Source organism: Halictus rubicundus, chromosome 5 (assembly GCF_050948215.1).
Source record: "Halictus rubicundus isolate RS-2024b chromosome 5, iyHalRubi1_principal, whole genome shotgun sequence".
In the NCBI taxonomy this organism is placed as follows: domain Eukaryota; kingdom Metazoa; phylum Arthropoda; class Insecta; order Hymenoptera; family Halictidae; genus Halictus; species Halictus rubicundus.
Window position 1 is genome coordinate 15,176,866 of NC_135153.1, and position 11,873 is coordinate 15,188,738.

The window sequence follows — 11,873 nt, forward strand, 5'->3', positions numbered from 1 at the left end:
CTCGGAGGACGCAGCTCCCCATTGGTAACCGCGTTTTCGCGTTCCTTCCTCTATACAAATTTATTTAACAACCATCAGCAGGGTTTACAGTAATCAAACTCTCTTATAAATATTCTTTTATTTAACAAAGTATAAATTCACACAGAACTCTGGGTTCTCCTAATTTTTACTAAGATAAACTATAACGTTACAGCAGTGCTACCAACAACCTTAAGTTTCGGGTTTTTTGTACTTGGTGGACAAACACGAGAAGGCAAAAGTGATAACGACAGAGAGGATATCCTCTATGATAATTATAAGACAAGATGTGTTGCTATATGGTAGTATAACTAATATATATGGCAATGTTATTCTGTAAACACTGACCAAAATAGCTACGTTTAGGTCTCCGGTCGACCCATAAATTACGTCGTTTCTTTTTTTTACACTAATTTTCACTTTTGCTAAACAGAATACGAGCATTTGTATGGGACGACCTAATACTAACGGTTTGTAAATTTTTTAGGATTTATGGCGGGTTTTCTTCCGTTTTATAGGGGGAACGTGAGATCACGTTGCTCGCATAATTATACTATTTTTGTTTCAAAAGATCACGAGATATGAACAGTATCTCCGATACTGATAATTCCGTCTTTAGATTCTTTGGTCAAATAAATGCCGAACCTTAATTTACCATGAAATTGTTCAGCAAGTGTACGTAGTGGTTCTACGGTTTTTAGACCAGTAGTTTGATCAATGCAGATCATTTGGCACCGGGTACAAGGTCCTGTTACCTAAACGGGACAAACTATTAATATTAGGTCATATTCTGCAACCTAATAGCAGTACAGATAATCTGTATTTTAATCGGATTACATACCACAAATTTATTTTTTCCAATACACACATGTTTCCATTTTGTTTCTTCAAAAGCCTCACAGCCATTTAATATCATATTTCCTCTGAATCTATGTATAATTGTGTCCTTTTGGACTTCTGTGTCAGAAACTTTATCGCTTAGCCATACTACGCTTGCTTTGTTTATTAATAGATACTGAGCTTGACTGGAGAATGATAGATCAGGTTTATTGCCATCTGCCCAAGGAAAATTTAGTTAAATAATCCAATGGAATAATTTACATGACTTTGATTATACCTTTTTTTTCAATGTCACTATTGCTTTGTCGTATGAGCCTTAAATTTGGCAAACCTAATGCCAAACTGAGCCACTCGGAGACCTCTGAACCACAGTCAGTACCCTCTACTTTGTGTCCACAAATTCTACTTTGGCACACTGTCCCTTCTATAGTATTTACAAAAATATTGTTCAACGGGACACTTATCGTAGGCATTCCTGAAATATATTATAATTGTTAAACACAATCTAATTATTTGATAATAACATCTACAATAATTAGACTGTATACCTGGATAATTCAATTGCATAATTTTTTTTTCTTTCAATATAGCTGGCCTTAGTAAACACAAACTGATATTTTGCTTTTGTGTTAAACAGGTGCCAGAGGATGTGACGATCATCCATTCTCTGTCATACTGTAATCCTTTGGAGTTCAAGCTCCAGGATCCTTTTATTTCATAAGCAGCACATGATTTTATCGGATATATATACAATTGTTCCAATGTGCATTTCTTTGTAGTTACACTGTTATCTATAGTCAAGTTAGAAAATTGATTGCCATGGATAAAATTGCTAACAGACTCCCTTATACTTTGTAATTTATTGTTAATTCCATTTGTATTGTTGTTTCTTATGTAATGTGTGTTTCGTATGTTTGTATTCTGTTGAGAATACTTGTTGTGCAAGACTGCTTTGTAGCTGAGCCACCAATCTGGAATTTTATTCACCTGTGGTCCATCTACAAAACATTCTTTGATCATAAACAATAAAGTCTGTACATCCTTGAGCGTGGACATGTATCCGAATGAAACTCTTACAGCTCCTGTTGGTCTGCCATTTATCAAGTCTGCAGCACCTCCGCAAACATACCCTGCATCATAGTTCTGGAGAACATCTTTGTTTGACAGTGCTAAGTGCCTCTGACACGCACCAGGGTTGCAAAAGCATCCTGTTCTGAGATGTATCTTAAACAGTGCTGCCATGTTCAACACCTCCATGTACCCTACATATTCACCATTAGAGCGAATAAGATTAAATGCAACAATACCCCCCTGCAAATCACAGTTTTCATAAGCTGTATCAGAGTACAGTTTCACAACTGGTTCTCCATTACCGTGATGAAGCTTTAGCAAGGATTCGTGCAAAATTCTTGCAAGCGAGAAAACATGCTGGGAAATTCTCTGCATCTTAATGACTGATAATATATCCAAACCATGCCTCAATGATGCTATGGAGAGAAATGGTACCGTGCCATCTTCAAACCTGTAAATATACAGCATTAATACTAGGTTCACAGAGCAAATTTAAATATTGCGTTCTGTGAACTTAGTGTTAAACAAGAGTTACCTTTGGTGCAAGCTCTCCCGCTTCACATGGAACATCTCAGAACTCAAAGAAACGTCTACAGTGCCCCCACCATAGTAGACCTTGTGCAGTACACTTGCACTCGAGTTCTTTACCAGCAATGCACCAATGCCAGTAGGGTATCCAAACATTTTATAGAACGACAGAACCACAAAGTCTGGCTTGTAAATAGACAGGTCCAGGTCACTGGTGGACACAAAAGCGGCAGCATCAAGCAGCACATACCACTTGGTGACTGCACCATGAGTTATACTTGACAAAATCCCATTGTGTACATCAGAGATCCATTGTAGAGGGTACTTCAGTCCCGAAAAATTACACTGCGCCGGATACGCAAAGAGCGAGTTGCTTTTGTGTTGAGACGAAGTTGCGGGCGGGGAAGCACCGAAAACTTTGAAAGCGTCGTCGTGCTTCAAGCAAGTTACTTTCGCCCCTCTGTTTGCAACAACTTCCCTCATGCCGAGGACAGACGTGTGATTGTCCTGTGTATAAACAAACTGTCCCCCTTGCGACGAAGCACTATTCGCCACCTCTTTGTTGAACACGAATGCATCAGCGACGATCTTTAGCGACGCGGTCGCGCTGGACGTGAATATCACGGTGTAATCGTCAGGGGACGCGTGAAAGTGATTCAACACCCTGCAATAACGAAACCTCATTGGTACATTTACGCGCCTTGCATTGTGTATGCATCCTCCTAACTGAACATCTTACAAGTATCTCGTCCGCTCTATGACATCCTGGGTCATATTGCTCGCGGTTCCAACGGAGTGTGGATTAGCATAAAGCGAGTTATGCAAATCGGCTGCAATATTTTTTATCTGCGAGTCCGAATATAAAGTTGCACCTGCGTGATCCAAGTAACATTCCTCTGAAATGAAGCAGGTTTTAAAAACACGATCGCCTTTTTCCACGAATCGCATCGGCCGCGAATCTCGACGGGCCCTCGGCAGCGCACTTAAGTATTGCGAAAGCAAAAGGGGTAAATACCTTTGGTTCTCGAGAAGTTGTTCTCGAGGATTTTCGTGGTTTCGTCATCGTATACCGGCGTATACGATAATGGGTCCACGGTGTTTTCCATGTCGATCGGGAACACGGAACGAAGATAATGCGTGCGCTCGACTATTGCGGTGCTTGTGTAACAATGCTTATGCATCGGGATGGGACATAGCGACAGAACAGCGTGATTACCTAATAGAAATCGTGACTATTATGCTTCCCGTTTCTGCGGCTTCCGCGGACATCGAAGAAGTACAATTCACTCAATTAATCGCCTGTTGGCGACTGCAGCACCATGTATATATCTATATATACACATAATTCTCGCTAATCACGAATGTCTGGCAATAGTTGCAACATCTGCTTTCAAATAAACACGGTCTACGCAAGAAAAAAGACAAACGACGAAACTACCAACTACAGAGTCGAGAATAAGGGAGATAGTGACACGTTTCATTTTAATAAATGAACACAGATAACGCGCGATAATATTGCAGTAAGTCCCGATATGAATCGCAAGTGTGCAACTATCTTTCTCATGGAATTTTTTACGTAGTTTCAAAGTAAATGCAGGAAATTTAGATGAGTACTGCGGTATCGATTGATAACGGTACACACACGAATAGTGCGATTACGTAACGTAAACAGACAAACAGCATATTAATAAGGTGTATACGTAACGTACCGAGCAAACACGCCAATGCGTTCCGCGATCTACTGAATCAATATAGAGTGGATCCATTTGTGGATCAGCTAAAAGTGAAAGGAGATTCAATGCGAAATTTTGGAAGTTGAGCCCTGATCACAAACTTTTAGGGCTTACTTTCATATCTGACGAGGTGGCCGAGTGGTTAAGGCGTTGGACTGCTAATCCAATGTGCTCTGCACGCGTGGGTTCGAATCCCATCCTCGTCGACCTTACTTTTTACCCCTTTTTTTTTGCTCCGTTTTACCATATAATTTTACCATTATATTGTCCACTTAAAATGCATTACAGTATTTCGCCAAAAAATAATCTTCTCTACTCGAAATTTAATTTATTCGTTGCGAACCGGTTTACAATTTTTTTACTCGCATTTCGATGAATATATAAACTGTTTTTTTACCATTTCTCACCTCATATTACCAAATAATTGCATCATCGTACTGCATCCTCAAAATACATCATAGTAATTATTCTAAGAAATAATTTCCCTTAAAATTAACTAATTCATTTCGAACTGTATGGAATTTTTGACTTATTTTACGATAAAAAACACGAACATAAATATATCAGTGTGTATGGCTCGTAAATATTTTTCTACAATTGCCACCATTAAACAAACTAAGGACTATGGCACGAGAACGTAGAAAAAGGTTATAAAGAAACGTTTTCTTAGAAGAAATGTGCGAAGGACAAGCGAAATAATTTTATTGAATTAATAAATGAAGGAACAATGCGAAATATTTGTAAAACAAACAGACCTCCCATACCAGACACATGGGGGAGCGAAAATGCGTCGCCTACAAGGTCCCACGAGCTAATCAGTGACAACAAATCGATCACCTTCGAACCTACACAGTTATCAAGTGAGTACAAACAGATCTAACCGGCAAATGTCCACAAACGACATTATTTTTGTTTACACAAGACCAGGACGAGTTGCTATGCCACTCGAAAGACTTCTCGCCGATCGAAGAGTACCTGCAGATGACGGAGCGTCTCATTAAAAGCAAATCCTTGTCACCTCGCGAGACCGACATGCTGAAAAACCTGTATGCTCACTATGAGTCCATTAGGAGTTACGGTCGAGCTGTTGAGAACACTGATTTCGATCCCAGCAGAAGAACAAGTGTTAGAAGTTCAACTATGCAAAACTGTGTCTAGACAATCCGAAATACTTCAGTCATTGTTACAGGTTAGAAAAGATGAAGTGCCATCAACTTCGCAAGGATGCAAGACCACGAAACCGAAAAGATTAGATAAAGATGTTAGAAAAAATTTGTTAGAAATTGAAGAACAACTGATCAAACTGGAAACTGTGGAGGACCCCGACGCGAAGGCTTTTTGCAATCCTGACAGTTTTAACATCGATAATGTTTTCAGCGATTTCTCGTTGAGAGACGCTGGATACGAGGCGAGGCTGGAACAGACGATTAAAGAATGGGTAAGGAAACGAAAGGCAGGGTTCTCGGCCCATCCGGGGGAGAGTAGTCAAAGCGTGGTGCGCAGGGTGGAGAGCCAGCCTGATCGGCTTGCCGAAAGAGCCGGGACATCCAGGGAAGGAAGACAATCAACATCAGTGAGCTACAAAGATCTCGTTTTCCTTTTTATCCAGAGACACATATTTTGCGTCCCCTGCCCCCCTTCCTCCACTTTTAGATACCGAATCGCATGACAACAGGCATTCGAGTCTACACGACGGCAGAGTAGAAAGTGTTTTTTTCTATGAAAGTCCGTCCCGCACGAGGCTACTGATTGCTTCAGGGTTGCTAGAGCCTCGCCTACGAGTTTCTTCGGGAAACCGCCGCGGGGCGGACACCGCGCCAGCCAGTTTTGTCTAATAATGTAACCAGATCACCAATACCACGGCCCATGTTACGCGAAACCGGTGCACACAACATATATGGCTTTATATGTCAGTGCCACAATTCGGAGAAAGTGCGGCCTTGACTGGTTTTACAATATCACGGCCCGGCATTGGTATATGTATCACGTTACATAAACGAAGGGAAGGACACGAAATAAGGCGAAAAAGGTGGTAAACGCTGTTCGTGACGTAGCCACGTTCCCTTTCGCGATCGGGGATAAGCGAAGGTTTCAAAAAAGTCGACCCAGAGAGACGTGTCGGTGTGACATAACCGATGACCGAACCCGATAATTGCCGTTTGCGACCTTTTCCAACCGAAATGTATTCGGCACCTTGCATTTCCTGAACCCTCGTACCCTCTTTGCAAATAGTTGCTTAGCATAATCGCTTTATTCCTTAATTGAATCGGTCATGGTCTGAAATTTTAAGAAACTACTGCGACATATGAAACACTTGTAGAGAAATAAAACGTTTTACGGCTGCAACACATTTATTCAACCCTAGTTCGCCTCTTAGAAATAATTGCGCAAAGAATTCGCTTTATTAACCTTTATGTCAATAACCATAATTTTCTACGATATTCAGTCCTGTTGCATTTTATGTAGATTAATCTGCGATCATCTGAGAACGTAAAAATCTACAATAATTTTGCTATTGCTCAACAAAAACGTTGAAAAAGTTAAAAAAAGAAATCGAAAGTGGGTACTCGAGAAACCGGTTTGTTGACATGAGGGTTAATCTGAACAATCGTGGTTTTATATTTTATACAAGTAGGTTCAAAATACAACACAATTTTAGGGAAATACAAATTTCATGAAGAACATATATGATGATTAAGCATAAATGCATTTATCGCAACCATTGTTACTGTACAGAGTTCCTAATTGCTCTATAAACTGAACAGCATAGAGACAAGGGAACTAGCTCTAGCAAGAGTGCTAGCTCTAGTGGAGTACGGTTTATATTGTCATCTACTAGACTGTTTATAATATTACATTAATACAGACTGTACCTCATTAATTGGAAACCTAACATTCGCGAAATCACGTAGAGTTGCTAATTAAAAATGTTTACCGCAACAAGTGTGCGGTAATGGTATCAAGACCTCGATAAACCTTCGTCGTTGATAAACATTAAGCAATTGCGGCGAGCAACTACCGAAGTTCCAAGCGCCGAACGCGAGGTATAAACTGACGATTAACGATTCACGTTTTAACGATGCACTAAATTGAATGGAGTAGATGCTTTCTTACATACACCGGCCGAACCGGCGCGGTCTTAATTACGCCGGGTACCACACCTGGAATTCGTCCATGTCCCCTTTTGCCACGGCTATCCTTCTCCACCTTCGCGCTTTCTATCCTCGTTCCTTAATGATCCCAACAACAACAGAAAAAAGCCTGCGGTACAGTTTCCCTCTCCCCTCGATCAGGCGTGTCCAATCGCATTGGGAGCAGTGGCACCCAAAATTCGATTGATCCCGCTGCGATCTCCGCCGAGTATAAATAGTGGGCCTGGACACGGTTTTGGTCAGAGCCAACCAACTCTTTCGAGCAAACAACAAAATGGTGTTCAAGGTAAGGCGATCCGCACACCCTCGGGGTTACAAGCGACTCGGGCAGATCACAAAGAAAAGTACGATCTAAGGAGCCGACGGTACTTCTAACGATTCCAATTAGCTTCGACTTCCGCCTTGGACTAGGTCCTTTGATTAAATCTCGATACTCGACAGTGACACTGTATAACGTCAATTTTGCCTTTCGATAATCAGTAGACGATTCTCATAGATTTTTCGGCAAACGCAAGTCCGAATATTATTTTTCTTCGATATCTTCGGCTTTTGAGAAATTCAGTCACACTATTATGTTTTAAGAATTTGTTCTACTTTAACTGTAAAATTTTGAAGGATGATTTTTACGTAGCACGGACTCTGTAGACTCTCCCAAATAGTATTTCTTTGGAACATTGGAATCATTGGAACCTGTCTAAATAATAGTTGAAACAATTTAGTCGGACGTTTCTCAACTTTTTCAAACATTAAAGTCTGAAGTAAAATCTAACTAACTTAAGATTGGTACATACTCATCCATTTTTGTTTCTCGTTATAATTCCCCCAATTGCGCTTTACTCCATATTCAAGTCATTTTCGAAGTTCTACCGACAATTTCCTCCGAACTTCCACGGTAGGCAAATTACCAATGAAGTGTGTATAAACTAACGAACGAATTTGTTTACAGTTTGTAGCATTCGTAGCCTGTTTGGCGGTAGCCCGTGCCGGAGGACCGGCGGCGTACGACATCGCGACAGCGACCGGCGACCACAGCAGCGTGGGCTACAGCCAGGAATCGACCCAGAAGGGATACGCGGGTCAGAACGTGATCTCGTCGTACTCGAGGGCCGAGGACAGCGCGCACTCTTCGGTGCGTGTGAGCAGCCACAGCATCAGCAACGACGCGTTGTTGAACTACGACGTTCACCATGCCCCGATCGTCAAGGCCGCGATCGCTGCCCCTACCTACCTCGCTCAAAGTGCTCAGCCTCTGATCGCCAAGACCTACGCTTCCCCGTACAGCTACGCCGCAGGTGCGCCTTTGATCGCTAAGACGTACGCTGCACCGGCTGCACCTCTGCTGACCAAGGCCTACGCTGCCCCTCTTTTGACGAAGGCGTACGCCGCCCCAGCACCTATCTTGGCCAAGACCTACGCCGCCCCGGCTGCTCCTCTTCTGGCTAAATCCTACATCGCACCCGCCGCTCCTCTTCTGGCCAAGAGCTACGAATACGCCGCCCCAGCACCAATCTTCGCCAAGAGCTACGAATACGCCGCCCCAGCACCAATCTTCGCCAAGAACTACGAATACGCCGCATCCGCTCCAATCGTCGCCAAGAGCGCTCTGTACGCATCTGCACCAGCCTACGCATCCTACGCGTCCTATGCGTCCTCTCCTCTTCTGGCCAAGTCCTACGCCTCGTACGCCCCAGCTCCTCTTCTGGCTAAGTCCTATGCCGCTCCCATTGCAACTCCTCTCCTCGCCAAATCCTACGCTGCTCCTCTTGAATACGCGCCACAAGCTCAGCTGATCTCCAAATCCTACGCTGCGCCCATCGTGCACACCGAGTTCAGCGGACTCGGCACCAGCTACTCCTGGTAAATTCTTCATCCACGACTCCATTAATCCTTTCGGTGATTTCCGCATTTTTGTCTCATCTTCAAAGTCCGTTTTCACGCTGCCGACTCCATAGTCAGCCTAGGCTAAACAACTAACGCCTCTGTTCGAAAGAGGCTGGCGCCGAAGTTGCGCTTTCAGCTCAAGTTCGCATTGTCGAGAAGTTCGACGAACTTGGACGCTGAAAAGCGCCACCGGCTGCGAGGAACAGTTGCGCGGAAGGGTTAATGGACCAGTCGGAAACAATTTGTGTAGATAAAACCGACCGACTGTCTTACGCACTTTGTTAGAATTTGTTCGATTTATAGACCGCGCGTAGGTGTGTAGATATATGCAGTTTTAGGTATAAAACGGTTTTATATGTGATCATTGTATGTATGTATGCATCCGCCATGTTTTTTTCACGGGAAAACGAATGGAAACTTTCTATGTGCACCAATAAATAAATCTTAACTTTTTTAAATAAATCTCGACGTTGTTTGTATACCTTCACCTGTTTATATTAATTTCGCATCGCTTGTGAATTGTACCAGTTTTAACTTATTGCCGCAATATCGGTTTACGCTTGCAAAATATGCAAATACAGATGTCTTTTTAATATATAGGTCCCCTGGTAAAATATACACACAATACGTTTTATTTATTGTCTGCGACCAATATGGTTTGGACTCTTTTTAATTATTTTGTTGCGTTTGAATATATATTTACTGTAACAAATGGTTGAACCATTTCGCAATTACCATAGTTTGCGAATGCGAAAGTAAGTCTGAATTGTTTTCATTGTTTCCGAACCACTAACTTCGTTTTGCAATAAACAGAAGTATAATTTACCGAAGTTGCTAAAAGTAAATTTATTTCGAGCATAACTGATTTGCATACTTGGTAAATCTCGGCTCGTGCGCTATCATCGGAATGTTATCTATGCGAAACAAAATGGTGGACGTCTTCGTAGAGTATATAAAAGGAACATCAGGTATCGTAAGGTAGATTTAGCACGAAATTATGACAAAAGGTTGTCTTTAATCAATCAGGGGACGTGAATAGTAATGGGGACAGTGTGACACAATCGTTGACGTGCTCGAAATTCATTATCCTTCATGAAAAGACTTTCGGGCACGTCGCAATTGTAAAGAATCCGTTCTTTGAAGCTAGAAGGATGATTTGCATACAATGAACGATTGTCGATCGACCATGGATACCAACCAAATTTGGAATAATGTCGATACGAACGGCTTTCACCGAACAATTGACCATATGTTCCTTATTGTGCTGCGTTTAGGAGACAAAAATGTACCTACTTTCTTACTCAAAACGTTCTTCAATGTACATACAATGTATCCTTTCTTTGGTAATAATACGACTTTTCAATAGTGAACTCACGTGAGTTTGTAAACAGAACAAACTCTGCCATCGTTATAAAACTCTAGTGAGTTGTTCTTGGAGATTTCTAGAGACCTATCCCCACATAGGGGAAAAATATTCTGTAGTGCCTACCTTGCAGAAGATATTGATTGTTAGGTGTTCACGTGTGAGTTTGAACAAATAACATAACTTCTACAATCGTTATAGACAAACACGTGGTAATTCAAAAGCATCGCAATGACGAAAATTAGGAAGGTAAAACGCAGGAAGAAGTTCCGCATGAATGTAAATCGCAAGAGACTGAGGAATAAGCAAAGGAAACTGCCGACAATCAGCTGGTGTGTATCGTAACCAAAAAATATTTTGACATTAATCTTGGTCAATTTTAAATTCCTATATTTTTTGTTTACAGCCCGCAAATAAAGAACTCATGGGAGGTGACCATGTCTACTAAGACTAATTTGAAGGAAATGGGACTGTCTTATGACCCGAATGAGACCTTGAAAATTCCAAATGCTAAGAGAGAACTAATTAAAGAAGCTAAGCGCAAGGTTGTGGAACCTGAAGAAGCGGTGTGGCAGGAGGAGGAGGATGTAGATATGGAACCCATGAAGGCACACGTTGTTAAAGAATTAGAAGCCGAGGCTAAAGCACCAAGGGAAAGGTTGTTTAGGTTACCTAATAGCGTAGTAAATTTTCTTACCTACTTAATGGACAAATACGAAGAAGATTACAAGGTATTTCTTGTTTAAGGAAATTTATTTCATCTTTGACAAAAGTGTTTCTTACTTCTACATTGTCTGTATAGGCTATGGCACGGGACAAGAAGAATTATGACCAAATGACATGGAAACAGATACGTGCTAAAATCAAAATGTTTAAGGGTATTCCTGAGCAGTACAACGAGTACCTCAAAAGCAAAAATGCTATGTGATCGGAGTGATCTCATTGTATTTGATAAGAAAACTTGTTCGAAGTATTTGTACATGTACAGAAGAGCATTGATACATAAAAGTTGTTGTTTAAGTAAGTGCAAGAAGTATGAAAAAAAGAAATAGTAGATCAAAACATTATTTCAAAGTGCAAGGAGATATTTTTTATATCACTTATACAATACTATACATTGATTATCATTAAAATAGATCTATATTCTCATTTGTATCGCCCTTAAACATTTAGCACTTTGTATATCGGCTACAAAGTCAGTATATAATTTGCATTGTATATAATTAAAATAAAAAAATATGACAAAGTTTACTGCAGCCTTATAAAATAAATAAATAATTTATTAAA

The 11,873-nt window shown here is 41.1% G+C and overlaps 3 protein-coding genes and 1 non-coding gene across 5 annotated transcripts; 3 read left to right on the plus strand and 1 right to left on the minus strand.

Moving 5' to 3' along the window:
* Positions 1–90: 90 nt before the first annotated feature.
* Mal (molybdenum cofactor sulfurase) lies at positions 91–4,036 on the minus strand. Of its 2 annotated transcripts, XM_076788524.1 has the most exons (7): positions 3,473–3,980; positions 3,197–3,353; positions 2,465–3,121; positions 1,407–2,380; positions 1,136–1,333; positions 860–1,074; positions 91–773 (listed from the first exon to the last, which is right to left on the minus strand). In XM_076788524.1, the coding sequence occupies exons 1-7, from the start codon at positions 3,636–3,638 to the stop codon at positions 591–593; spliced, it is 2,550 nt and encodes an 849-aa protein (XP_076644639.1). In that variant the 5' UTR covers positions 3,639–3,980; the 3' UTR covers positions 91–590. The 2 variants fall into 2 exon arrangements, with proteins under 2 accessions (XP_076644639.1, XP_076644640.1); XM_076788525.1 differs by lacking the exon at positions 91–773 and having other exon boundaries at positions 888–1,043; positions 3,473–4,036.
* A 278-nt stretch (positions 4,037–4,314) lies between these two features.
* Positions 4,315–4,396, plus strand: Trnas-gcu (transfer RNA serine (anticodon GCU)). The gene has a single exon. It is a non-coding gene; the product is annotated as a tRNA-Ser (tRNA).
* Positions 4,397–4,917: 521 nt separating this feature from the next.
* On the plus strand, positions 4,918–9,629 carry LOC143354693 (uncharacterized). The gene is made up of 4 exons (XM_076788957.1): positions 4,918–5,050; positions 5,113–5,315; positions 5,380–5,763; positions 8,265–9,629. The coding sequence occupies exons 1-4, from the start codon at positions 4,918–4,920 to the stop codon at positions 9,201–9,203; spliced, it is 1,659 nt and encodes a 552-aa protein (XP_076645072.1). The 3' UTR covers positions 9,204–9,629.
* Positions 9,630–10,721: 1,092 nt separating this feature from the next.
* On the plus strand, positions 10,722–11,837 carry LOC143354454 (nucleolar protein 16). The gene is made up of 3 exons (XM_076788552.1): positions 10,722–10,918; positions 10,993–11,317; positions 11,389–11,837. The coding sequence occupies exons 1-3, from the start codon at positions 10,818–10,820 to the stop codon at positions 11,512–11,514; spliced, it is 552 nt and encodes a 183-aa protein (XP_076644667.1). The 5' UTR covers positions 10,722–10,817; the 3' UTR covers positions 11,515–11,837.
* The last annotated feature ends 36 nt before the right edge of the window (positions 11,838–11,873 follow it).

What these genes read in the sequence shown, in the direction of transcription:
- Mal (XM_076788524.1), bottom strand. Translation starts at nt 3,638, where the DNA reads ATGCATAAGCATTGTTACACAAGCACCGCAATAGTCGAGCGCACGCAT. An exon ending in CGGGAGAGCTTGCACCAAAG is followed by an intron (nt 2,381 to 2,464) that starts GTAACTCTTGTT and finishes GTATATTTACAG; the next exon opens with GTTTGAAGATGGCACGGTAC. An exon ending in TAGTGACATTGAAAAAAAAG is followed by an intron (nt 1,075 to 1,135) that starts GTATAATCAAAG and finishes TTCCTTGGGCAG; the next exon opens with ATGGCAATAAACCTGATCTA.
- LOC143354693 (XM_076788957.1), top strand. Translation starts at nt 4,918, where the DNA reads ATGCGAAATATTTGTAAAACAAACAGACCTCCCATACCAGACACATGG. An exon ending in CGAACCTACACAGTTATCAA is followed by an intron (nt 5,051 to 5,112) that starts GTGAGTACAAAC and finishes TGTTTACACAAG; the next exon opens with ACCAGGACGAGTTGCTATGC. An exon ending in AAGGAAGACAATCAACATCA is followed by an intron (nt 5,764 to 8,264) that starts GTGAGCTACAAA and finishes AAGTGTGTATAA; the next exon opens with ACTAACGAACGAATTTGTTT.
- LOC143354454 (XM_076788552.1), top strand. Translation starts at nt 10,818, where the DNA reads ATGACGAAAATTAGGAAGGTAAAACGCAGGAAGAAGTTCCGCATGAAT. An exon ending in AAACTGCCGACAATCAGCTG is followed by an intron (nt 10,919 to 10,992) that starts GTGTGTATCGTA and finishes TTTTGTTTACAG; the next exon opens with CCCGCAAATAAAGAACTCAT. An exon ending in AATACGAAGAAGATTACAAG is followed by an intron (nt 11,318 to 11,388) that starts GTATTTCTTGTT and finishes TTGTCTGTATAG; the next exon opens with GCTATGGCACGGGACAAGAA.